General features: G+C 38.1%; 1 protein-coding gene across 2 annotated transcripts in view; it reads right to left on the reverse strand.

The window, feature by feature from the left end:
* MAP2K6 (mitogen-activated protein kinase kinase 6) overlaps positions 1–27,586 on the reverse strand; it is a 51,473-nt gene that overhangs the window by 18,343 nt on the left and 5,544 nt on the right. Inside the window, exons 2-4 of one of the 2 annotated variants that reach the window (XM_075216869.1) lie at positions 17,469–17,513; positions 12,491–12,557; positions 8,224–8,272 (exon numbers count right to left, since the gene is read on the reverse strand). In XM_075216869.1, coding sequence (XP_075072970.1) covers positions 8,224–8,272; positions 12,491–12,557; positions 17,469–17,513 — 161 coding nt within the window. The remainder of the gene's footprint in view (positions 1–8,223; positions 8,273–12,490; positions 12,558–17,468; positions 17,514–27,586) is intronic. The other variant, XM_075216870.1, reaches the window with a different exon arrangement.

The following is a 27,586-nucleotide window of genomic DNA, read 5'->3' on the forward strand; positions in this document are numbered from 1 at the left end:
GCAGAGAAGTCTTGAAAGTCCACAGCACAAACTCTCACTCCCTCTCAACTTCTTTTGCCATCACATGTCCACCAAAGAGCTTAGTTACCGACCGGCTCAGACTAAGATCAGGTTACACTCTTCTGGGAACAAGTTGTAACAGAAAGTTTCCAGGAAAAAGCCATAACATTTCCCCACGGAACAACATAACATTGTCCTGGAACAATGATCAGCTACATGTCAAAAAAAAGGTACTAAGGTTGCTATTAAACAAAAACCATCATCTATGTAGGATTGCATTTTTATCCTTTTACAAAAACACACCAAAAAATGGATTGTTCTGGGTTGAAGTCTGCTGCCTTCAAAATAACGTTTTGACATCACTATATTTTGAAGGCTGTGTTTTATAACGCTAAATAGTATACCTGAAATAATGACTTGTTCATGCTGAACTAAATCGCTCCATCACGTTATATGCTGCAGAGCAAGTGAATATTGCTTAGTAGGGTTGCACCTTTCCAAAGCTTGTGCGAGTCGCAGCTAGTACGCAAAGCAACAAAACACTCTTTTCTAAGCAACTAGATTTATACTGGAAACTACAGCATCAAATCCCAGTAGGGTAGTGCCCTAAATGTTCAGGACGAGCCTTCAGTTGTCCTTACTAGGGGCCTTTAAATCTCTGCAAATCTAATTCTGTATTCAGGTACTAAAGCAGCAAATGCATGAGCTACTACTAATATGTTGGGATTTAGATCATAAAAAATATTTTGTGCTGTAATGAACTCCTGCGCATTTATTTGAATTCCAATCACTGCAGTGCAACATTCCATAATGACAATGAAGCGTTAAAAAAATATTCAAGCCAGAATGGCATGCTATAAGGAAAACAATGAATAATTTGTTGTTTAAATGGACTGTACAAAGATAAAAGGTGGGTTTAAAAACATCAAAAGAAAAAAAAGGATTTATTATGTTTCCAAGCAATTTTTGAAACAAAAATTGTCGCACTTGTCGTACAAAATAGTACAAACACATGGTGTAACAAGTGCATATCCTTAACTGTGGGATGCAATGCCACAATTATTTTGCTGGCAAAACTGCAGGCACACAGTTCTGGTGTGATTATATGGGCTGGGTGGCTGCCAAAAGGGTCATTCCCATTCGGATGCCACTGCCCGCCTTCATCAGCTAGCCAGCTGAGAATGTGCTGCATGATTAGAAAGATCTTGGCATAAGGAACCATAGCATGCAGCTCTTGGAATGGCCTTAATTAACTGCTTCTAGCAGGGTAAGTAGAAGAGCATATTTGCTGTGCAACACATTACATAGCTGTGCCAGAACCAAGTTACTGTACTGGAGGGTACATTAGATAGCAGCCTCCCAACAGCACATAAAAGTTTATTGCAGCTATTTGCACTACAGTTTCTTACAGCATGGTGAAGCATGTTTTACTGCAAAGCCCCTTTCATCATACAATTATCTTGGCCACCGACTTCCATCATAATGTTCAGCTCATTGGGTAGACTGAATTTATTTGGCAACTCCTGGAAACATACTCCATGAAGAACACAATGTTCTATTCTTAACTCATGGGCATATCTGAAGTGACAGGTACACAAAATCAGGCTTAAACAAACACGGCTCATTTTCCACCAATTTTAAAAGTTTCCACCAGGCATCGCCGTTTAGCTCCCGTGAACACAGCAGGTTCCCTTTAGATGAGGGAACTTTTATTTTGGATTAAGATTACAAGCTTTATAAACCACTCTTGGCTACAGGTGCTGTATGAGGTCTTAAAAAAAAACTTAGTAACATTTAATGAAAGAGAAAGTGAATTATGAAGCCGTGTTTGATTATGTATGCTTGTATGTATGTCTGTATGTCTGTATGTCTGTATGTCTGTATGTCTGTATGTCTGTATGTCTGTATGTCTGTATGTCTGTATGTCTGTATGTCTGTATGTCTGTATGTCTGTATGTCTGTATGTCTGTGAGCAGGGTTAATCAGCAGGCTAACAATAAGTACACAGCCATATTCAGTTTAAAATATCTGAATGATCTTTCTGTAGTGTTTCTGAGCAGTCAATCACAGTAACAGTTTGCATGACACAGCATATTTAAACCCGTGGTAGCTTTTTATTCAGTAAGTATAACCAATGTGATCTATTAAGAAAACACCTTTTATTAAAAAACATAAAATATTATATATGTATGTGGGCAATCGTATACTTACTCTACCCATATATGAAAGTTCAAAACGCAAATCTGTTCCACCCAATGTGGCAGTGGTAAACATAACACTAACGCCAAGAGCATAACTTCCCTTAAGGACCTATTCTCCACAGGTTGACTGCTGTGCACTAGAGAGTTGTCAGAAACCGATATGCGGGTAGAAAAGGATTAAAAGACTTGCTCTGAAGCCACATACCCAACGCATTTTATTATCAGCAGTCTTTGTCAATCTGACTTAGAGTCTGGTTACGCGGTCACTATAACGGTTTATTGTCATAATAAAGAGACTATTCTATACTGCATCAATCTAGGCCTGGTAGGTCATCAGGTCCTATGATGTTTTTTGTGTTTGTTTTTTTCAAATCAAATGAGGTTTTAACACATATCAAGAAAATTAGAATTATAAAAAATAATAAACAAATAAATAATTCTCATATATGCTAGAGTTAACACAATGGTCTCAGATAACTTAGATCGAAATAAGTACAACTGAATATACTTAGATCAAGATTTTATTTAAATAGCACCAGCAAATTCAGTAGCACTTTAAAATTGTATATAATATGAAAAAAATTTATAACAACGAAGATCAGGTGCCCACACAGAACCTACTTCAGAACCAACAAAATATTTAGAATGTACGATCTTTGAAGTAATTTATAAAACAGGAACTCCACCCATAATCCCTCACTACTACAATCTTCTCCCCTCTGGCATAAACCTCAACAGTCTATCCCCACTTCAAGCTGTCCAAAATGCTGCAGCATCACCAATATTCCTCTGCTGCCACTCCATGTCCGCAGCACCACTCTGCACATCCCTACACTTATATCCAATTGAATATACTTTATATTGCTCCCCCTCACCTACAAAGTCATCAATGCCCCCACCCCATTCACACCTCTCAAACATCATCATGAAATACTCTCCCTCATGCACCCTCCCCCTTCAGCTCTAATCCACCTCTGACCTACACCTCACCTTGTCTTTGATAATTCCCTTTCACTCCTGTTTACAGGACTTCTCATGTGCCACTACCCATTTATGGAATTCCCTGCCACACCTCATAAGACTATCCCTCAGCCTTCAAATCTGTAATGCTCCCTAAATACCCATCTCTTTATTAGAGCTTTCCATACACCCACTTACACTACTTACATTGGTACACCCTCACTAGTTCCAATCTCCACACTCGCTTCATTTGTCTCAGCAGTGCCCTTTTCCAACTAGACCATAAGTTCTCATGAGCAGGGCAATCCCATTTCTGTTTTCACATCTGCATTGATTGTGTCTACATTGTATATCCCTGTTTTATGTATGCTTTGTTTTCCTCATTGTCCAACAACAACAATAATAATAATAATCAGGGAGACACTATTTTATTAAAACCACACTACCACCTGGAGTATTAAAGTTCCACCCATTTCCAGAAGGCTGCCCTGTGCACTTGTCTCTCACAGTCCCAGGTGTGTGACGCTCTGGAAGGGAGGACTAGCAGAAGGACTAATGAGAATCTATAATTTACCATCTAGTCTGGGGGAGATGTATGTGGGGGCAGATGTGTGTTTTCTACACTAAGTTTTTTTCTCACAAAGTGTTCCGAAAATACAGTTAAACAAGACAGTTGAACAAACATTGAACAGCAATTGAAGACATCTAGAACAAATCTACATCTGCTGCAGCTTTTACTCTGCTACTTCTGATTGCACAGGACATTACAACTAGGTACATTTTTTTAATGCCTGTAATTGCTGCTATTTTCCTTCCAAATACAATTGTTTACAAAAATTATTTTTCTTGATTTTCCTTCATGGCATTATCTTTAGAACTATATCCTCCTTCACCCTTTTTAACCCATTCTCTATGCGCGTCGCTGTCATCTATCGTCCCCCTGGACCGCACCAACAATGTCTTGAACACTTCTCTGCACCCATTATCATGGGTGATTTAAACATCCCTATTGCTAATCCACGTTCCAATGCCGCTTCAAAACTGCTCTCTCTAACCTCCTCACTTGACATCTGCCAGTGCATTGAATCCACTACTCATCAGGATGGCCACTGTCTTGATCTTGTTTTCTCTAGACTATGCTCAGTTTCTAATTTCCTTAACACTCCTTCCCCCCTCTCGGATCATCACCTTATTAGTAACTCGCTCAATCCCAGTTCTTTAACCTCCCCGCTGTCAAACTCTTCCAAGCCTCCTCGTACCCGCAGGAATATTAACTCTATTGATTTTCAACAGTTTTCCACCTCTCTCAAACACCTTCTCTCCCCAATTTCTACATTCTCCTCCCGATATGGCAGTTAATTTTCACCAAATCCTAGCAACTGCCCTTGATCAAGTGGCTCCACTCAGCGTAGACTTCGTTGTCAACCCTGGCACACTAAAGTAACACGAAATCTACAAAAACTTTCGCGCAAAGCTGGACGTCACTGGCGTAAATCTTGTACCTCTAATAATTTCATCGCATATACTGCCATCTACCACTCCACTCCTATTGAAGTGCTCTGGATACTGCTAAACAAACATACTTCCAATCTCTCATCTATGCTCAGGCTTCTAACCCCTAACGCCTTGTTAACACATTTAAATCTCTTCTCAATTCTCCCACCCCTAACCCTCCGACTACCATCAATGCCCAGGATCTTGCTTCCTATTTCAAGGACAAGATTGATAAAATCAGACTTGAAATGGTATAATTTCCCTCGACTTGCAATCAGCTCTAATCCTTTTCATTTGTGGGATCAAATGAAGAGAGAGTGTCTGGGAAGGAAGTTTATATTCTCTTATCTTCCTACTCTACCTCCTGTCCTCTTGATCCCATACCCTCACAAATTGGTAGGTCCCAGTCTTATGTGCTCATTCCACCTTTAACGAAAATCTGTAATCTCTCTCTCTCTCTCTCTCTCTCTACTGGTATCTTTCCATCAATATTCAAGCATATAGTGATTACTCCTATTCTAAAAAAAAAACTAAATTCTGACCCAAACACTCTCTCAAATTACCACCCCATCTCTCAGCTCCCATGGCCCTCGAAACTTCTCGAGCAAATTGCCTACACTCGCCTCACACGTTTCCTTTCTGCAAACAACCTATTGGATCCTCTTCAATCAGGCTTTCGCTCTCAACACTCCACAGAGACTACGTTGACCAAGGTTGTCTATGATCTGATCACAGCTAAAAATAAAGGTGATTACTCTCTTCTAATTCTCCTGGATCTCTCTGCTGCATCCAACACTGTTGACCACTCTCTCCTCATACAAACTCTACAATCCCTAGGTCTTCAAGACACTGTCCTATTCTGGGTCTCATCCTACCTATCTAATCGCTCTTTCAGTGTTAATGTCTCTGGAACAACCTCCACTCCGCTTCCTTTATCAATTGAACAACCACAAGGCTCAGTCCTAGGTCCTCTGCTATTCTCTATCTACAACCCCTTCTCTAAGAAAACTAATAAGCTCCTTTGAATTTCAGTATCATCTATGCGGACGATACACAAATTTATCTATCCTCTCCTGATCTCTCACCATCTGTGTTGTCTCACGTTACTGACGGTCTTTCTGCCATTTCATCTTGTATGTCCTCTCGCTAACTCAAATTCAATCTTTCAAAAACAGAATTAATATTATTCCCACACAACAATAGAAGCTTACTGCCTGACATTTCTATTTCTGTTGATAACATAACCATAAATCCCACCCCGCAAGCTCGCTGCCTAGGTGAAATCCTTGACTTGCAACTATCCTTTGTTCCCGACATCAACTCTATATTTACATGACGCTGCATACATCTAAAAAACATTTCCAGAATACGTACATCTCACTCAGGACACTGCAAAAACTTTAATTCATGCACTATTCATGCACTCATCATCTCCCGCGTCGACTATTGTAATTCCCTCCTTACTGGTCTTCCCAAAATCAGACTCGAGCCCCTATAATCTATTTTGCACGCAGCGGCTAGATTGAGTTTCCTTGCAAATTGTTTTAAATCTGCTGAGTCACTCTGTCAGTCTCTACATTGGTTGCCTCTTTTTCAACGAATCCAATATAAAATTGTTCTACTAACATACAAGGCCATCAACAAAATTGCACCAACATACATCTCCTCCCTTGTGTCAAAATATCTCCCAACTCGACACCTCCGTTCTGTGTAAGATCTGCGTCTCTCTTCTACTCTCATCACTTCCTCCCATTCTCGGTTACAGGACTTTTTTCGGGCTGCACCCACTTTATGGAATGCAGTCCCTCGCACCACAAGACTTTTCTCTAGTCTTCAAACTTTCAGGCGTTCTCTGAAAACCCACCTCTTCAGACAAGCTTATAGTATTTTTCTACCACCCCCTTAATCTCCCTAGGTTACCCTATTACCACCCTCTACACAGCTAAAACAAGACAACCACCCTCTGCTCTGACCAACATAGTTGTGTGACTGAGCATACAGCCCACTAAGTACTTTGTAACCTTTGCATTCCAGCTGGACAAATATTCAATATGATGTAGCACTTACCCTTGTGTATCAAACCGTTGTCCCATGGATTGTAAGCTTGCGAGCAGGGCCTTCTTACCTCTAAGTATGTATGTATTACCCAGTATTGTTTTATTACGGTTTGTTCCCAATTGTAAAGCGCTATGGAATCTGCTGGTGCTATATAAATAAATGTTGATGATATAATCACTGTCATTTCAGTTTCTGTTTGGTGATCCTACTCTCGCCTCTTCTGCAGCCACTTTAAGATGGTGAATAAAAATCTTCACCACTTGGTGTGAAAAGCATCAATCTCTCTCAGACAGACTTCCTTCAGCAAGCACACCAGGAGAGTTGTACAGGAAGTCTGACAGCCAGCCTTGTCTTCAGAGTCAAAAAGCTAATTCCTGAATCAGCTTCCAATATACTTCACAACTCTCCTGCAGTGTGGACTGCAGAAAGCCTGTCCAGGAAAGAGCACAGAGCATAAACAGACGTTCTGGTCCGAGGGAACTCGGTTTTTGTTGATAATTAGTGCACAAGGCACAATGTATTAAAGCAAAACAACAATCTCAGAGGACCTGGTGGCACATCCACTAGGTACAGTCTCCTTCAGAACTAGAAATGCATGCTTAGGTCCTATAGATTTAATGACATTCCGCCAACCAGAGGGTCTGGCTTCAGATTAGGAAAGTCTTAGAATGAATCTACATCTAGAACAATGCAATATATCTGGCCGACAAAGCACTCAAGACTAGGATGGCAACAAGAAAAAAAATAACAAAATAAAACACACACAGAAAATCTGGATTCTAGTTTAATGGGCGTTCCACAAAACCTGTATACACTGCATATAAGGCTTTAAGCGAACATTGTTAACTCAGAAGCAGCAAATGAAATTACATATAGAATAAAAAAATCAATAAAAAACTATATACAAATGTGTCTTGTCTCATCAAGACTCTTGTTCAATTGTATAATAAATATACAAAGATTCACAACTAAAATGTATTTATTTTTAAGCAAAATTTTCCCCTTTCTCCAACTAGCAAAAGTGTGTCCTGTGCCAGGAACCCCAGCAGAAGCTGTAATGCCTTCTTGTCCCAGCACCAGAAAATGACAGTTTAAAGCCTCCCATTCAACATGGAAGCTAAGAATCATTGCTATTCTTGTCTGGACAATTTCTCCTGAACTTCAAAGTGGTCTCAAGCCCAGGATGTCCATGCTAATTTTGAGGAAGAATGGGAGGCATTTGCTAAAAATTACTTTTAGTTGAAGTTGCCCTTTACACAATGGCTCTGGCTAGGGAGAGGAGCAGCTTAATAAAAATATAAATATTATACTAGGTGGTAATGGAATGTCCATTTTATATGAAGTTTGCTGAATCCACAAAATATTTTACTGCATGTGGCACATAATGAGAAAGAGAGTACCGTGCAACTACAGTTTTATTTTTAATATGTAAGACAGCCAACACATCTAAACAGTATGGTGTTTTGACAGTATATTTAATATTTCAAGTAATTTATTTATGAAGCAGTACCTTTTCTCCAATTAGAATGCATGCTTTTGAGTCCAAGTCGCGAGGTGGCCTGAGAAAATATGGCAAAAATAAACAAAGCATTATACATCTGTGCACAGTGGAACTAATACTCTGTGATGGATAGTCACAATTAGTTTAAGGCAAAAATATGCTATTCCATCTTTAACTCTTTCTTTCAAGGTGAGAAGTTTGTTGAAATATTTTTCCCTCTCATGTGACCAGACATTTTTTTACTTTTAATACAACAGGTATTAGAGACTCCAAAATTCATTGCAACAGACCTAAAACCATACTTTAGAAATACAAATAAAAACTAATAAAACCATCAGGGAGTTGTCAAAACGGAATAAATTTAAAATAAGGCTGTGAGCAATGGAGACTTCCTATTTGTAATTTAAGTCACCGTAAATAAAATGAACCAACACAACAGAATCAGGGAGCCTTGGTACTCATTTCATTTTTGCGCCTTATAATGCTAAAGGCTAAGATATCAAGAATATCCACCAGCTCATTTCCTTCTCACCATTAATTTACCCTCCTTCCCCCACCCTAAATACCCAATATTCCTCCCCATAAATCCCATCTCCACTAACACATTCCTCCCTTCTTCTTTAAACCCACTTTAAAAGTCTAATTTAATATAACTCCACTTCCTTTGTCCATAATTGCAGAACAATCCCGCATGCAAGTTGCTGGTTGGTCCATTTTAATACCTATTAAAAATGATTCCGCAGTTTACAGTCTACACAGTATTTTAGTTATAATGCAACTTACTTTTGGAACTCATGTACACCTATTTAAAACTAATACAATCACCTGTAAAGAACTGGTCTGCACTTTATTCTGTTTTGGAAAAAACGATGATCTAATAAACATCTTTAAAAAATAAGATCATCGAAGTTTAAGAATTCTGAAGAACTACTACTCGAAAAAAACCTACATCACTTAGTAAGCAAATTCAACAATCATAAAGCGATCAATTTTTTCCTTACGCAATATATGACGTGTATCCCATATGCATCTCCAAATATTTTAGAATCCAGGAAAATATTAAAACATTTAAATATGGTATTTACCAACAGCAGACCACATCTATAGTCTGTACCATCTTTACACACCTCACCCCTCTTTATATTAACCCTTCTATGTCGCCTTTTAAATTCACCTACCACCACTGTATCTCATCTATCTCCACCCCCAGTCCATTACCTATACTCACTCCTAAAATCCTTTCATCCCCTCCTCAGCATCAATCCCACTGCCCTTATCATCCTCCAGTCCTCATAACTACCCTATCCCCATGTCCACTTTGCCACCATCGCCGTCCTACATCATCACCTTGCACCCATTTTCTCCCCATCATAATTTTTAACACCCCCATTCATATTGTCATCATTAAACCCAATCCTCTATAACTAACCACTGTATTGAAAGCCCTCCACTCTGAATCATGAATCCCACCATTCTGCATTATTAATAACCCTCCCTCAGTAACCAGCCAACCTATAATTAACACCTATATTTCACTCACATTCACAGGTCTACTCACCAGGGGTGAACTCGTCATTTTCCATCAGAGTAATTCTGTGAAACCACTGAGCCCAAACTCATTAAATCGGAGAGGAACTGATCTGTTCCTGATGAGAAAGCTTAAAATTTGGAGCTCCAGAATGCTGGACATTGTGCAAAGTTTCCCCTTCAGTACGATATGCTCACTAGAGAATACAGAGCCGGATCTTTACCACATGCTTAGATTAAGTCAGTATGGACTTGCCAGCACTGGTGGAAGCTACTGCGAATCAATTAGTTGTCATGATTGGCAAATAACCACCAGAAGTCATCAAGACAGTATGCAGATAAAGCCTATTGAATCAGAAGAGCACAGCCTATTCAGTCAGCAACTGGAATTTCAGGAATGCAACAGCTGGGGATTCTTTCAGGGACAACGCACCAATGATGTCAGCTCAGTGGCACCTCTAATATTCCATAGGAAGTTCCTATGGCAATTTCAGAACTAGCTGATTGTAATATATGGAGAAACACAAATGTCTCTACCTTCACACAGAGGATAAATGCCCAACCTAACTGCTTGTACTTTATTTATTTGCAAATACAAAGTTCTAACATGACAGAAAGATTCAGAGAATAATGTTTGCTCAATACACTCAATTGTCAAGGAACAAATAAGCATGTATGTGATCTCATATTAAAATCTGAAACCTTGATATAGTGCTCTCTCATCCTTAGGAGGTATCAAACTGGCCAAATACATCACTTGTATGATCATTAGTGCACCTGGTATTGTCCACTGTCCCAATAGGACACTTAATGCTGTAGGCAAAAACAATGTTATTGGTGACTTCTATTACCCTTGTTACACCAACATGTGTTGTGTTTTGCATGTGACAGTGAATTCCATGAGAGATATCAGGTATTCTGTACAGCACAATTAAGACAATCATGAATAAAGAAGTTAGCTATCTTTTCAGCCATCTTCCAACAAATACATTTCAATTGGGCATTGTGTCATATTTAGTGATAAAAAGAAATTACCTGAAATAAAGCGACAATAGAACCACTAAAAAAATATTACATGGACTAGTGCCTGCAGCATCTGGTGCCTCCAGTAAGGTTACTAACAAGCAGGTGGAAATTCTAAAATCCGAGTCACAATTTTTTGAGGTTAAAACAGAAACTCCAGGCAAAAAATTGACACTTTATAAGCTTGAACGTTCCCATGCCTAAAGTAATAGAAACACAAGGGTCTCCGATTCGAAAAATACACAACCCTATCACCTACAATGGATTATGTTCCTAGCTGGGTTCTGGAGAATGTTGATAATCAGACAAATACTGGTAGGGCATCAGACAACAGCTGAGAAAGCCTAAATACGTACCTGGTTAAATAAACCTAGCTTTGATACAATACACGAGAGAATAAGAAACAGTACACTTTCATACACATACTCACATAGCACATGAAGAGAACATGATGGGAAACAAAATATAACTTGCAATGAGAATGTTTTATAGCAGGCTTAAGGTAAGTGAAGTCACAGTGATGGATCAGAAAGGAAGGATTGTTATGTTTTCATCACAAGCTTCTGTTCGCTCTACTTGTAAGTGACCGTTTGCATCACAATCCGTTCTAATCAGGTCCTCATATATTTACAATAAAATGGTACATAATGTCGGAGGTACAATTTAGAATAGCAATTAAGAACAGAAAACCCCTAACACAGTGGTTAAAATGTTTAAAGAGCAAGTAAAGCCAAAATGTGTCATTTAAATCAAAGTATGTGTAGTAAGGCAGACTGATATGCACAAAATAAGCAATTGCACATAAAATGCCCACTATGCTGTTAAAGTGTAATATTTAATAAATCTATATATATTTTATCTTTGATCATCAGTCTTTTGTTGTATGCACAAGTCATACATAAATACCTAGGTGTGGAAAGTAATTTATAACTGGAACCTAGCTCCTGATAAACATTCTCGGATAGACTGGAATCTCTGTTCAATATCTTAAATCGTTACTATCTAAATTGTTAAGAGTCTCGGAAAATTTCACTATCATACATGTTATTATATCCATATTAATTTAAGACTAAATATGACTTCACTTATTATATAATATGTCTAGTTAAGATATACCTGTTTAAATTGACCAAAAAAAAGCTAGATGTCAACTTTGCATGAGGAACCGAGAACAAAGAAGACATTTCATCTGCCCAGAGAGACAGAGCTTATTGCATATTATAAATTAACTTCTTTTTGGAACATTGTATAACACCGTAATAATTTACTTATATTTGTGAACTGCTCCCATTGTTCAAATGGTATAAAAACTTCACTCTTACCAACTATGGTCAGAGGGTTCAGTAATGAAACTTCGAGCTAACCTGTTGGTTGCGCTGTGTAATTCAATCATAAACTAATGTTTTATAAAATAAATGGACTTATTTTCACCTAGGGCAACTGGATTGGACAATCAATTATTTTTCTTTAATAAAGCTTTCCATTAGGACACTGTCCTCAAGATATAGAAAGAATACATAACTTTTTAACATTGCTGCAGTGAAATATCGGGTTAACACTGAACTATTTATTTTTATTCCATGGTTCCTATCAGAAAGTTTCAATTCTGCAGTTTACTGGTCAATCCGGCAGTTTAGTGGTCAATCCGGCAGTTTAGTGGAATTGAACCAAATAAAAACACCAGAAAGACACAATGGAAAATTATAATAATCATTTTTAGTCTTACGTAGGTGGACTGGTCTTCGTTTCTTCAAAAACTCTAAGTCTGGGCAAGGCTGGGTTTTTCTTCTTCCCTTAAATAGAAATAAAAAGGACAAGATAAAAATACACGCAACGAACTTGAAGGGGGGAAAAATGGAAAACAAAAAAACAATTGAACAACACTCAGCATACACAGCAATGTAAGGACACACATCAGTTACAATACTTTTTAGAGACACATAAGCATTATTATAGCAAATGATCCCTTCATTTGCTCAATTTGGAAAATGTTATCCTGTGTAGGGGCTTAACAAGAGGATCAAGGAGTACAGTTGTTGCAACACACTATTAGACATATCTTTTGGCTACACAAGGCAGCCTTTCACACAGACTTCACAAATCGCGACATTTAAAGCATACCATTTACAGTACTAGATGCCCACTGATTGATCCAAAAACTCTTGCTTAGAAAGCATGAAGGACAAATAATATTACAATTCTGTACTGTAAGAGAATTCATTTATTCAGCTTGATAAAAACTCAATTTGGAAACGTTACGTTAGGACATGGCTATACCGACGGCAGGTTTTAGAGATTCTTATGTACTGTCACATGGAGCAAATCAGACATGTAAATGAAATGGAAATGCAATGAGAAAGTAGCGAGTAGTTTTAAAAATCATCAGTTTTGGAAAAAAGTTGAAAAATCGGTGGGTAACATCACTTATTTTAGGCATGTCTGTATTAGTGCAGTGCAAAGGCTGTTTGCTTTTGTATATTTTACAACATTCAATGTGCAGTTCCCGTATTTGCAGTGCAACATTATTAGTTTACAGTGGAAAATTGTAACACACTCTGCATCTCATTCTCCAGCCTGGATTTTCACCACTCCCCCAGAGCGCAGTTTGGACCACTGTAGGATCTGGGCAAGTTAAGATTGTGGATAGCAGAGATGTCTCAGCACCTACTTTATATAATACATTTTCACGGAGCATAAAAGTAAAAGTGAAGTTGTGGATCCAGTGGAGGAGACATGTTGCATGTGTAGTTATGGTTTGTCAAATTAAGGAAGCTTCTCATAGGATATTCTATTGTAAGAGGGATGGATCTGGGGTTTTGGTCATGAAAGAAATAGAATTGGTTGTGTGATTTCCTCTGAGATTTGGTAAAGATTGTTGAATCGTGGAGAGGTAGATTGTTGAACCCAGCGGTAATGATTATGAAGGATTTATCTACTAGGCTGTTGGAACATTGCAAAGAGTTTTTCGTCTCCAAGGACAGGAGCTTAGGCAGATGATGTTATCAGAGGTTTTGCCTGTTCATAAAGTGGAGGAAGATGAGAGTGTTTGATATAAAGCATCCTAACACTTGGTTAAAGATGCAAGGAGAAGGGTTTGGATATGTATGTAATGACAGCAGAGTTTGTAAGGAAAAGACACTGTTCAAAAAAGACTGCTTGCAGGGGAACAGAGGCTCTTCGTGAGGAGTTTAAACATTCCAATAGTGGCTATTTACACTTGTTAAGGTTGGCGGCTAAAAAAATGGTAGATCCCTTCTGCCCACCTAAAGATGATGAAAATCATATTGGTAATGCTGGCAGCATAAGGACCAGTGGTAATGTTTTAAATGCTGTGCATAGTAATGCTCACTATTTAGGGAGAAAAAGATCACTGCGCTGATTTAAAACATATCAATTAAGAGTTAAGATTTCATAGTTATTACAGAGACATGATACAATTAGAACTATAACTGGGACAGTTATTCCTGATTATACCTGGATACAAAAAGACGAAAGTAAGGGCAAAGGGGAGGTGGTATTGTTTTACATGTAAAGAATGAGATAAAAGAAACTTTAATATAGAGCACTGAAGAGTAGACCGAGAATATTGGATAACTCTAGAAACAGGCAAGATTTTTTTTTTTCAAATAGGAACAATTTATAAACCACAGGACAAGATGAGGGATTGGATATATAATTAATACAGGAAGTCACTAAGAGCTCAGCAAAAGGTGAGAATTGAGAGATACAGACTGAAATGTACTAATTCAGCCACAAGTAGGGACATTCTGATTGCTTGCATGCACCATTTCTCAAGCTACTAGATAGGAAACCAACACACAATGAAGCAATCCAATACTTAGTATTCACAAATGAAGACGTAATATCAAATGTGTCTGTAGTAGAGAACTTGAGGACTGGTGATCATCAGACAGTGTGGTTTAATATACAAGCAGAAGTAAAGCAGAACTGCACCTAAACAAAGGTTTTAGATGTTAGAAACGTTGACTTTAATAAAATGAGAAATCATTTATCCGAATATGTTAAAGGAGACAAAAATCGCAGACTTCCTAAGCAATTTTTTGTCTCTGTGTTTACTGTTGAAAATTATAACGTGTAACATATACTAGAGGCGAAAGATATATTTACTGTACTGTAGACAAAATACATTTATGACAGAAGAGGTGATGCTTTAACTGTCAAAATTAAAACTAAATGGGTTCATATGGTTTACATCCAAGAACATCAAAAGAACCAAGAGTAGTGCTTGTAGCTCCATTAACCAATCACTGCTGGCAGGTATGCGTCCAGATGATTGGAGAATGGAAAATGTAACTACAAGGCAGTAGGGAAGCAGATTATAACTTATATGACACCTACAAGTCTCAGATTAATAGTAGAGAGATCAAGGTGTGTGGGTGAATACAAATGCATAGTGATTTAGAGTAAAGAGTATCAGTAATTCATTCATTTCTGCTCGCACCTCCCATCATGCGATAAGTGACTACAATTTGTATGGCAAAAGAACATGCAAGGCAACTGCGGAACTATTACTTCTAACTGAATTGTCCCCTAAAATTGAATACAGCAAAATAGAATATTATGTGGAACAGAAAAAGCCTAAAGCAGAATAAAGGATGAATGGTAATGTAATGTCAGTTTCAGAAGATATGAAGGTAAGCAAACCATGTGATCATGCAGTGGGAAAAGCCAGTAGAATACTTTGTTGTATAGGAAAAGTTATTTGTAGCAGTAAAAGGCAGGTTATATTGCAAATTTATAGGTCACTGGTAATACCTTACCAGGAGTGCTGTGTACAGTTGTGGAGGGCCACCAAAAATACATTAATAAAATAAATTCAGAGAAAGACAGCTAAAATAGTCGATGGGCTACATAACAAAACTTATCAGGACTGATCTGAAGGGCTAAACGTGTGAACTCAACTTACAGGACAGAAAACGCAGGGTGATACGACACTGAAATTCAAATATATCAAAAATGTATTAAGAGCTCCGGAAGGTAGTTAAAAAAAAAACAAAAAACAACAACAACTTGTTTATAGAAAAAGTGATAAAGCCTTGGAATAGTTTTTCAGCAGTTGTGGTGCAGACTCAAAAGAAATCATGGGACAAATATATGGCTATTTTCAGAGTTACATAGAAAATCTCAACCTCTCTGCCGCTAAATCTTTTCTCACCCCCTGTGTGGAGACTATTTTGGCACTTTCTGAGCTGGAAACATTCTAACAACAATATTGGCAATTTGATTACATGTTATGGTTTTTTTCCAGAAGACTTACCTATACCTCCTAACTTGGCAAAAAAAAAATCCTCTTTTGTCCATTTGGAATAGATTTTTTTTTTTGTTTTTGTTGTTTATTTTTTTTCTATAATATTGGGAACGTGAGTGAAAAGCAAATTTGTGTAGTTTGTTTTTCTACATATATTTGCCCACAACCAATTAATACTTTGAGGTTCTTGGTTTGGCATTAAGTCACCTTTCAAAAAAAGCAAAAGGCTGGATTTCACACATAAGATCTGCACTTAAAAATAATGCAATTTTTTGCTATTATGCACGGCCTTAAATTAAATGCATAAAATGTGTAGGAATACCCCGGAGTTTATTGAAGCCAGAAATGGGAGAGATCTGTTCATCATAAGCTTCATCTCTGGACTTAACACTTTCTGTAGTGTAGTGCTATTGTCTGATGGGCACATCAATTAGAAGAGGTGACTATCCTATACTATCAAAAGCCGTGGTGGGGGACATCTGCGCATTTCATCACCTCTACCCTATTCCTGGGCTGCTTTATGTTTTCTATTGTGAAGGGTGTTCTTGTCTTGTGATCATAAGTGATAACCAAACAATAACTACTAAAGGGCCCTCTTGCAAATGAAAGTACCTCTGGGATTATTGAAGCCAAGAATGGGGAGATCCTCTCCCATTCCTGCTCTTAATAATTTATTTAGCGTAGTGCGCTACTGTCTGGTGACACACATGATCAAGAGAGAATCATTTCTAAGGGGTCAAATTGTTTCAGATGAGGGTGCTCATGAGTCTGTTGGTGCCAAGAAGGGGGAGATTGCCCCCTCCCCTCCCCCATACTACAGATTTGTTTCTGTAGTGCGGTGGCTAAGCACTAGCACTCTCAGTGCAGCCACTGCGCAACGGCAGAACGTCATCGTTCCCTGCCCCTTCTCCCAGCCCCACCGTCAGGAAATACCAGTGGAGAACAGGTTACTTATTTTTACTACGTGAACCCCTTCAGTGCTAAGGACAAGTTGGACTCATCCTTAGCGTCTCAGGGATATAGATAGATAGATAGATATATATATATATATATATATATATATATATATATATATATATATAGATAGATATAGATATAGATATAGAACGAGTCCCAAAAGTACTCAGCACTTAAGGGGTTCAAGAAAAAAAGAAAATCCACAACAGAACAAGGTTCTGTGCCCAGGGAAATGTCTCCCCCATGATCAATACCTCATCATAAATATCTTAAGTATCATAAAGTCATGATGTTATGTTTGCCCAAAATCCTATTTCAGTTTGGGTTTAGTGGTCCTTTAAACACGATCACATTAATGTGTGAGAAAAGCAGTTTTAGTTTGTGATACAATAACTGTGAAACTAGGCAGCTCATGCATTAGACACCGATATTAATTTCTCAAATAAAACAATCCAGAACAGTATCTTCCGACACTCACCACCAACTCCTTTGCTTGTGGGAGTTTTCTTCATGTATCCAGGAGCTGTGTGACAAATTAAAGGAACACCTACAAATGAAAAGTGTTCATATCCCAAATAAAAAAAAAAACAAACCACACACACCAAACCAGCATTAGCCAAAAAAAAATAAAAAATTCTATGGTGCAAGATATCTGAATGTAGAAATTAAACGATCCTTCCTAAAAGTATAAGTATGTAGTGAGCTCCCTATGATAAAACAGTATGGGCCTGATTCATTAAGGAACGGAAAGCAGAAAAATTAGTAACTTTGCACCTTGGCAAAGCCACGCTACATTGGAGGAGGAGGAAAATTTAAAATGTGGGGACAGATTTATAGTTGGAATGGGCATGTTCTAGATCAACTGTACATTTCAGTGTACAAATAAAGCTATCAAATATTTGTGTGCTACGTGAAAAAAAAACAGCCAGTATTTTCCTTTTGTGCAAAATAAACTAATCTACACCCCTTGCATTGTAAAATGGTTTTGTCCAGGAGAAAAACTTACCCCCTCCCAACACACACACATTGGGTTGATCATTCCAGGCTACAAGGCACACCTTAAACATTGACGTGGTTTGTGGTTTCTCAATAGACTGAGGATCATGAAGTTTACATAAAACAGTATAGCATATGAAAATAGAGTTGATTATGTAATAATATTAAAAAGAAAAGCATAGCTAGCCATTTAAACTATCTGCATGGGCATACACGTTGAGATGTAAGCCTCATCTTTGAGATATCCCAAATAGAAAGCAATAGTTGTGTGCATCATCAGGTAGACAAAGACTAAAGTTGAACGCCTGGACAGCAGGGAATGGCTGCAGCCATTGCCATCTATAATAATTTGCTCTCTGCATTTGTCCTGCCTACTGAATCCTGATAACCAATGTGCAAGAAAACAGACTCTCGTGTCTATATATTGACATGCAAAACACTCATTAGATCCATATGTATTGTTAGCTAATATTTTCAATAGAAAATATGTTACCGCCTTTTAATGCACAATTAAAAAACAATAGAACATTAAAAAACTTGTGATAGGGACACTGTGGCTGTGAAGAAGTGTTAAGCCGAACACACATAATATAAATGTAAATATGTAAATCAACATACTTTCGACAAGAGTTTTAAAACATGATCTATAGATTATGGTAAATCTATAGGTGTAAAAAAAGATGAGAAATTATCTAACTATAAAACTAGCAGCATTACAGAATGGTCAGAGGTGACATAAGGGCATATTTAACAAGTACTGCGTATTAAACACGATCATTTTCATTCCTTATCGCACTGATAAGGAATTAAAGAGAGTGACTATTTATCAAAATTCTTCTTTCGGAAAAGCAGTCACGAAATACTGCTGCTCCTGCAAACACCCATCACCTCTATGGTCACCATCGCAAAGTGACTACCTTTGCAATAGTAACCTGAGGTTAGAGCAGGAAAGATGCGGTGAGGGATCCGAAGATGCCTCTACTGCAAGGAATAGGTTTTAATTGCCAAAGCCATCGGGCACATGTTAAATTGCGCAAAATAGTAGTCCACTATGGGACTATGGGGACTGCTTTTGCCTTCGAGTCAGGGACAGCAGCAGATATTTCCAATATCTGCAGCTATGCCCTAAAAATAATTTGACACAATCCTTAAAATGAAGAATTTTAATGAAAAAGTAGCTAGGTTGATAAATAGGCCCCCAAGACACTTCAAGTTGAACATTAAAAAAAGGAAAGAGTGGTCGTACTTCATTATTGGAAGAAGACATTTATCATAGAGTATTAGGCTCTTGTACCACAGGTAAAAAGTACAAATGCTGGTCTGGAGTGTACCGTATTTGAAAGACAATAACTTTTCATTCCCAGGTGTTGCTGTCACTTCAATTACACACACACACATTATATATATATATATATATATATATATATATATATATATATATATATATATATATATATATATATATATATATATGTATGTGCATTTTGAGGTTGTATGAATCTAACTACATTATCAAAAAAACCTTTATAGCAAAAATCTCAGCAATTAAAGCAAAGTGATACAAAGTATAAGCTAAGTGCAGTACACCAAACAAAAGAGATATGTACCGCTATATACGAAGGCTAAAAAATTGTACCAGAAATCCAATATCTAATTTGTGCAAAACAGGTTAGCAAGGAATAGGACATTTTTAAAGGAAAATATTATATCCTCAGTCAGATAAAATATCACTTTGCTTTAAAATCTAAGAAATGAAGCACAGAAAAACTTTCAAAGGGTAAAACATTTCATGCAGATAAAAAGGAATCCCAATTGAACACACCAGCAAAATAATAAGCACTATATGTGAAGAATGGACAAATGAGCATTGTCCTCCAGCAGGACAGATAAGTTGCATTGAGAATGATTTCCTACTTCCCTCAGGTCAGTTGAAGGGCAGAAAACAAGGGGGTATATTTACTAAACTGCAGGTTTGAAAAAGTGGAGATATTGCCTATAGAAACCAGATTCTAGTTATTATTTGGTACATTCTACAAAATAACAGCTAGTATCCGATTGGTTGCTATAAGCAACATCTCCACTTTTTCAAACCCGCAGTTTAATAAATCTAGCTCCAAGTCTGCCCTACAGTCTCTTACACAGCTACTGTCCTGGATTAGGTCACTAGAAGATGATCACCACAGAACAGCGAATTGGTTTCTTCCCAACTACAATTTTACAAAGGAACTATCTGATAGATTGCAAAACACAGCTTCATACTTTTTCAGTTTGATCTTTATAAAAATATTTTGTAAGGTACCAATAAACACTATATTTGATGACCAAGTAACCTAAACTGATGCATACTGTGGTGTATATGGGCCCAAAAAGAACATGGATTAGTGATTAGTATCTGACTGAAACCAATTCGATAGTGATTGGGAAGGATGGTAAATTCATTGGAATCATAACTGCATACGACCATGCATGCGGTCATCAACCAACCTGCAAATGGTGTTCAGTCTGAGTGCCGAACAGCAGATCTTTCAGTTGTGCTGAGCGGCTGATTGTTAAAAATGTAAAGCAAATTATACACAGTGAAATATCCCTGAACAGGGTGTGATTTCTTCTCAGGTTTTTCTACTCTTAGTCACTTGTTTTGCATTGAGTGAACATTGGATTTCTGGTTCAAATTATAAATAGAAGGAATGAAGTTTGAACAAATCATCTAAAATGTATAAACTTATTCAATACTGGGTGTTTGGACATGTCATAGTTGCTAATAAGAGCCAACTTTTTTTTTTTTTTTTTTTTTAATGACTGGGGGTGCTCACAACTCCCCCTTCACCCCAATATGACTGTATAGACATGGTTAGTGGCAACGGCAGAACATTGGGGGTGGTCAATCACCCATAGAACGCTGGCACCAATGGTTGCCTCCTCTAGGTCAGATGACAAAACACACACACGGTACATGCAATTACATGGCAAGGAATCTGCAGATTAGAGAAGTACATATGCATACATCAAAGCCTTGGAAAAGGTAAGATTCCTCACGAATACAATAGTTTAGAAAACAATGAGAACATTAACATCTAGGAAGGAATATTTTTAATACTTGCAGTACGTATGAGAATTATTTTCTTCCCTCTACGCTTTCCAGGCTGTAAAGGCTCACACAAGCCCTGCTCACGGATATCGCACTCTTCCAATATAACAAGACTCGATATTGATACACTTCCACCTGTGCATATGTCGCACAAAAGTGGTAGTGTCCCAGCGCTTCTCTCCCCTCTTACCAATCCCTCCTCTGACTGACCGATTGTAATGTAAAATATATTGGTACTTCACAAGTAATATGCCACTGTAATTTTCTCATCAGACTCCGTGTATGTAGATTCAGAGCACTTGCATCATGTCATGTATAATATGCAATACTCTTATATTTTTTTTTAGTCTTCAATAGTATCTAGCTGTTACATTACAGTATGTTTTGTGCCAGTTTGTCAAGTCTGTGAGAGATGGTGGAAGCACCATTACAACCCAGCAGTATGAATCCAAATTCACCTAGACGACATCTGAGAATCTGTCAGTAGCAATTATACATAAAGATCATCCAAAAGGTATATCATCACCATTTATTTATATAGCGCCACTGATTCCGCAGCGCTGTACAGAGAACTCATTTACATCAGTCCCTGCCCCATTGGAGCTTAGAGTCTAAATTCCCTAACAGACACACACACAGACAGAAAGAAAGACTAGGGTCAATTTTGATAGCAGCCAATTAACCTACCAGTAAGTTTTTGGAGTGTGGGAGGAAACCGGAGCACCCGGAGGAAACCCACGCAAACACAGGGAGAACATACAAACTCCACACAGATAAAGCCATGGTTGGGAATTGAACCCATGACCCCAGGCGCTGTGAGGCAGAAGTGCTAACCACTTAGCCACTGTGCATCCAGCATAAAACATCATCTACCTGCTGAAGCTAGGAGAACAAGGGTCTTCCATTTGAAAAGCAATTGATGCAAAGCTTAACACATCTATGGAGTGCTAAATGAACTCAGGTTTGGTTCAGTGGTGGACTGGTGGAAGCAAGCAAGCGTTATGTGGTGTATTAGATGTATCAAAATAAAATAAAAAATTGTGTAATTATTGATTTGCCAGATGGTAACTTAAGCTTCCTGTAGACAGGCCCGTCACAATCCGTATACAAGTCTGTCACACGTGTGTGGCAAACTCTGACAGTAACAATCAATAGGTAAAATAATATACTGCCTTTTAAGGTGGTGACCTGAAGTCTCTAATCATTAGCACCTTTTCAGTCACAAAAGCGCCCCCATAATGGCAGACCAAAGTGAAGGGAGAACATTCTTCCTGTCACATGGGAGCGATTAAGCTCAGAAAATGATGAATGTAGTCACAGGAGTGAATATGCTATGGGGGGCTGGACTTGCAGTTTAGTCTCCCAGGCCATCTTTTCCTGCGTCGCCTCATACCCAATCTATGGCCGTAGTTCTCAATGATCCCAACTCCTAATGCATCCCCTCTGTATAGCATATATACATGAAAATAATTTAGCCCTAATTAAGCCCATGGTTATATGTTTATAGAATGTAAATAAAGTTGGTACCTACATATTTTATTTTAGGGCAGCCTTTGTACCCCATTGTAACATGAAGTCATATGAAGCTGAAATCATTTTCCAGATGTCCTATAAATCAATCTTATCTTTACAAAACTGATCTGTATTGGAGTGTTATCTGGCTGCCACTGCAAAATAGTGTCTCAGCATGAAGCAATTGGTTAAAGCTCTCATGCACATTTATGAAGAGTATAACCTGATCGCTAAGTCAGAGCCAGTCAGTGAGGAAGATCCTCAATGGGCACATGATGGCAGATGAGTGTACCAGGGGAGAGAGTGGACCTATGAACGCATATCTTAAGAACAGCAATGTTTTCGGCTCACTGTATTGTCTGTCACGGGAGTGTGGTTATTACGGTCATCTCATGACACATACCGTAAACCATTAATAGCAGCAACAGCAAAAAAAAGTAAGTAAAATAGAACAAAACAATGTGTCGTCTTACAAGTAACCAGAGTGACTTACGCAAAACACAAAACTTTTTTTTTTTCATGAGACGGCAACTTTAATTTAAAAAAAAACAAAAAAAACAAACAAATAGCCCTGGCTATTTTAAAGTTTAGACTCCTTATGGAGAAAAACAGGGTTGTGACGTGTAATAATGACCATGGGATACAGGTAGACTGTCATGTAATCACTGGTATGTAAGTCCAGCAGTGTCCCCAACAATCCAACTCATTTTTTTGTTAAGGAGCCAGAAAGACATGAAACAACTATTGACAAGAGCTCTATCGGAGTCCATCCATATACAGTATTCCTTTCTACTGATTAAATTCAGGGCTGGAAAGTAGGGGCACCTACAAATAGGAGGATAGTGACTATCTGCAACCCTATTTGGAGATCATGTAAATTAGAACAGTGAGGTAAGAGGCAAACATTCTAGAAAATCTGATTGGTTGGTATAGGCAACACCTCCACTTTTCCCTTTCTAAAAGGTTTACTAAATCTACTCCTTAAACTCCAAAGTTACTTTAATCATTTCCTTCATGCATTGGCGTACACCTTCCCCAAAGTACCTGGAAGGAGGGAAGTGAACAATTATTGAGGATATTGTGTGCAATTAGAGTCTGCCCATGTTGCTTCAAGTGCTTCTTAGTTTAGCAGGTAGGGATTGTCAAAATATGAATTCCTTCTTTTCTCTAATAGACACAATGTAATGGGAATATACATCTTTATCCTAATGTACTGAAGAAATACTTGCAGATGACAGCTCTGTGTCTTAAGGTCATAGCAGCACTAACTTCCTGTGTTTAAACAGAAGTTGCTTAAAGTGGATGCATTGTTATATTTAAAAGATTAAATGAATAAGAAAAGCAGGGGTTGGTAAAGTTTACACCTGGCTGCTATGCAGGATTGTCCTTAATTGCTTGCTCTGTTCTCTTCCCTATGGCTCTATATAAAAACGTGCATCTGCATCATTGATTTTAAATGAGCAAAACACAGAAAAGTCACATTAACAAAAATGAAAACACTTGTGTGACTGGGAAAGTTCCAATGCCATCTGTCCTAGAACACAGATGATATACTTCCCATTCATCTGTCTAAGCATCTCACCAGTAGTTTCACTTTCAATTTTCAGAATGCATGTTCAACCACCACAGTGTGCATTTTTACAACTGTCCCTAAACAGGGATGGTGCATCACCAACCTCCACCCATCCCTTCTTTCTAGTGAAGTTCTAGAAAAGTTAACCTTAAACACACGAAGAGAACACATTTTCAAAGCTAGGAAGTAAATTGTCCTGAAAACAGAAGTGATTTATTTTTAAATTTTTTTTGCTAAAGGACTACCACTATTTATTTTTTTTACTATTAAATGTAAAACACAATAGCTATTTTTTATACCAGTAAAATAATTTTTTATTTAGGTTACATAAATTATTCATTTAAAGGCTATTCCCACCTTTACCCATTATTTTTTTTATCGTATCTACAACCTCTTATGCGAGTTCAGAACCCTGGGACTCCCGTCCTCTGCTGTTGGGGACCCCGATAAAATCTGACACAAGACCGATTACCACTGGCAAACAGACTGCCTCACTTTTATTTCAAAAGCTATTATTATTGATGGGTCTTTCAATGTCAGATGCTAAAAGCACTGTATAGTAGTGCAAGAAACCGGTCAGCCGAGTGAGTTTGCTGCTGTCCACTTAAGAACAGCGCTAAACAACCTGTTTTATCAAGGATCCCTAAAGCACAGAGGTAGGGAGTCCAAAGACTGGCAGCCCCACAATTAAGGCAAGCAATTGGTTAGAACTTAAAAAGAAAAAAAAAATGAGGTGGAATTAGCCATTAAAGAGCATGTCCAGTTAAGTTATCAGAAATTACATTTAATTCCTCTTTGCTTACCTCCTGTTTTATGCGATAAAATAACACAAGTCAACATTTTTCTTTCAAAAATAAAATCTATTCATCTTGTATTGCCATCTTACAGTGTCTCACAACATATCTAGACTGTCGGCAAATACACACACAGTACCATTTCGTTTGTGCTGGGTTCCTCTGTATCCGTTCTCATTCTCTGTGTATGGCCAATTGCACAGGAACATTTGGTTTGTCCTAGATGTAACTCTCAAGTTGTTACTCTGTATTTATCCATGTTACATGGTGAACACAAGGCAGTACGCCAGGGCATGGGACTGTGGTGAGCCCTGGGCAAAGTGCTATAAATAATAGGCATTGGGCCATATGTGCTGGGCATTAAGCAGTTATACTCTGCCCTGGTCTGTTATAAACGGTTATTCAAATTTTTGTCGCATCCACTTTATGTTTTCATAATACAACACTTTACTTTTATATTGTGTCTTTTGCATGTAAATCTTAGAAAACTGCAAATTTTATAGGTCGGGGGGGGGGGGGGAGAGAGATAAATGCTTTCACAACACTGAAATTGGGCAAAAACTATGTTAAAATCATTAAAGAATTACAGTGTGCGGATCCCTTAACCAAAATAAAGAAATCCTGTCTTGCTTTACCGGGAGCCCTGGGAGCGCATGAGTAAAGCGGTCGGCTCCAGACGCAGTTTGTCACACATAACCGATTAAGTAAAATCTTCAAAGATGGAGCTGCACACCATGGGGATAGCAGAGAAGCCAGCAGGAGACAATCTGTACTGTTTTTGATTTCAGAGGTTTGTGGCAATAGAGGTCACGTGGGCACTTTTTGCACTAACTTTGTTGGCAGGTCAGCTCAGCAATGAAAAGTAATCCTGTCCTATACATTGTTAGTCGCATTCCTTTGCCTACAGTTGGCTTGTCAAAACATTTGCTTACAGGGCAGTACTTCTATATTCTACAAATGCCAAACCTGAAAGACAGACTCTCAGGGGCAGCTTGAAATCAGGTGCCACATCACCGCAAAGTGTGCCTGCGCATAGTGCTGCCAATTATGGTAAGAGTTCTCTGCTCAGCTTTCTGTGCACCTCTATGAAGACCGAGGATTTCTTGCTGGACATCTCCTCAAAGTGTCTCTACGGACTGTTCTGGAGACACATCACACTGAACTGAATCTCCCCTTCAGTCTCCACTTTATAAAAAAAAACTAAAAGTTTAAAACTAAAGTTTTTTGGTCTGTTTTTGTTTTTTTTAAACACCTTTTATTTCCTTATTGCCAGGTAGGATATCATCTGCCAAATCAACTCACCCCATGGGGCAGATTCAATAAATAAAAAATCTGTGTGCGGTGCCTCCGGAATGACCGCGAGTAGCAACACCGATTTTTGCGCGCTCACCACAGAGATGCGAACAAAAATAGGCGTTAATTTTTACAGTAATATCAGTAAAAAAAAAAAAAAAAAAAAAAGTGTGTCTGCTATGTTCTTAGGAACAACGCAGACAATTGAATCTGCCTGCATGTTTTTGTTTTTCTTTTGTTTCTGTGCGATTCACAGATAATGATGATGTGGTCTCAGTGTTCAGAATGTACATTTATCTTTAAATTTCAGCACAACGAGCAGCAGTAGCAGGAACAGATTGCGCTATATTATGCCACCAAAGTAATTTCCATTCACAAGTACTTCAAGAATGGAACGCTGGTGTTGGAATTGGCTATGTAATGTTGATACTGTTGGGTGAAGCCTTGGGCTCAAGAAGTACCATAGATTAATTAATTGACAATAGGAGTAGCAAAGATGAACACTGAGACTTAGCATTACAGAAGGCATAATAAACCTTTTTGTGTGTATGTTTTATTATTGAAATAAATATCCTGCCTATATTAAGGACTTGAGGCTGTTATAGCAGCTTTTTCCCCCTAAGGCTTAATGGTTTTTGAATTTTCACTGTGTTACAAACAACAAATAGTGGTGTGATCAATAATTAGCCGATGATGCGGTGTATAACTTAGTCCTGAACTAGGCTAACTGAGTAAATGGAGTCAGGTGCAAGTGGACCCATACCTGTCGCAATTGCAAATCAATGAAACAGATTAAATAGATTACAGGACACTACACTAAATGTAAAAGATTATTCCACGCAAAAGTTAAAAATTTAGTTTTTGGCAAAATTTAAATAAAACCCGATCCCAAAACACAACTTACCGTAGGGCCATCTTCCATGCAATCTAGGGGTCCCCATACCTTCCTGCTCACTCTAGCTGTGTTAGTCAAGGCAATGCCTGAACAAGAAAAAGACCAGTTTGACAGACACAAGGAGAGCGCATCAGACATTTTTATTTGTGTGTGTGTGTGTGGGGGGGGGGGGGCTAAGCAGCCACCAACTCCACTTGGGAAAAATAATATATAGGGTGCTATATATTTGCATTATAGAGTTTTAAAACAGCAACAAATCTACCTCTTACATTCTGTAGTATCTTTGTGGTGTAAGCAACTGTCTCTCTGCCATCTCCACATGGATGACCCAACACTACTTAAAGCTCAGCATGTCCATAACAAGGCTTATTATATTCTCTCCTGTTGGAGTCAGCACTTCCCTTCAAATCTCTCTCACTGTCAATAACACCACAATTTCCTCAGT

Source organism: Mixophyes fleayi, chromosome 6, assembly GCF_038048845.1.
Source record: "Mixophyes fleayi isolate aMixFle1 chromosome 6, aMixFle1.hap1, whole genome shotgun sequence".
Lineage (NCBI taxonomy): Eukaryota > Metazoa > Chordata > Amphibia > Anura > Limnodynastidae > Mixophyes > Mixophyes fleayi.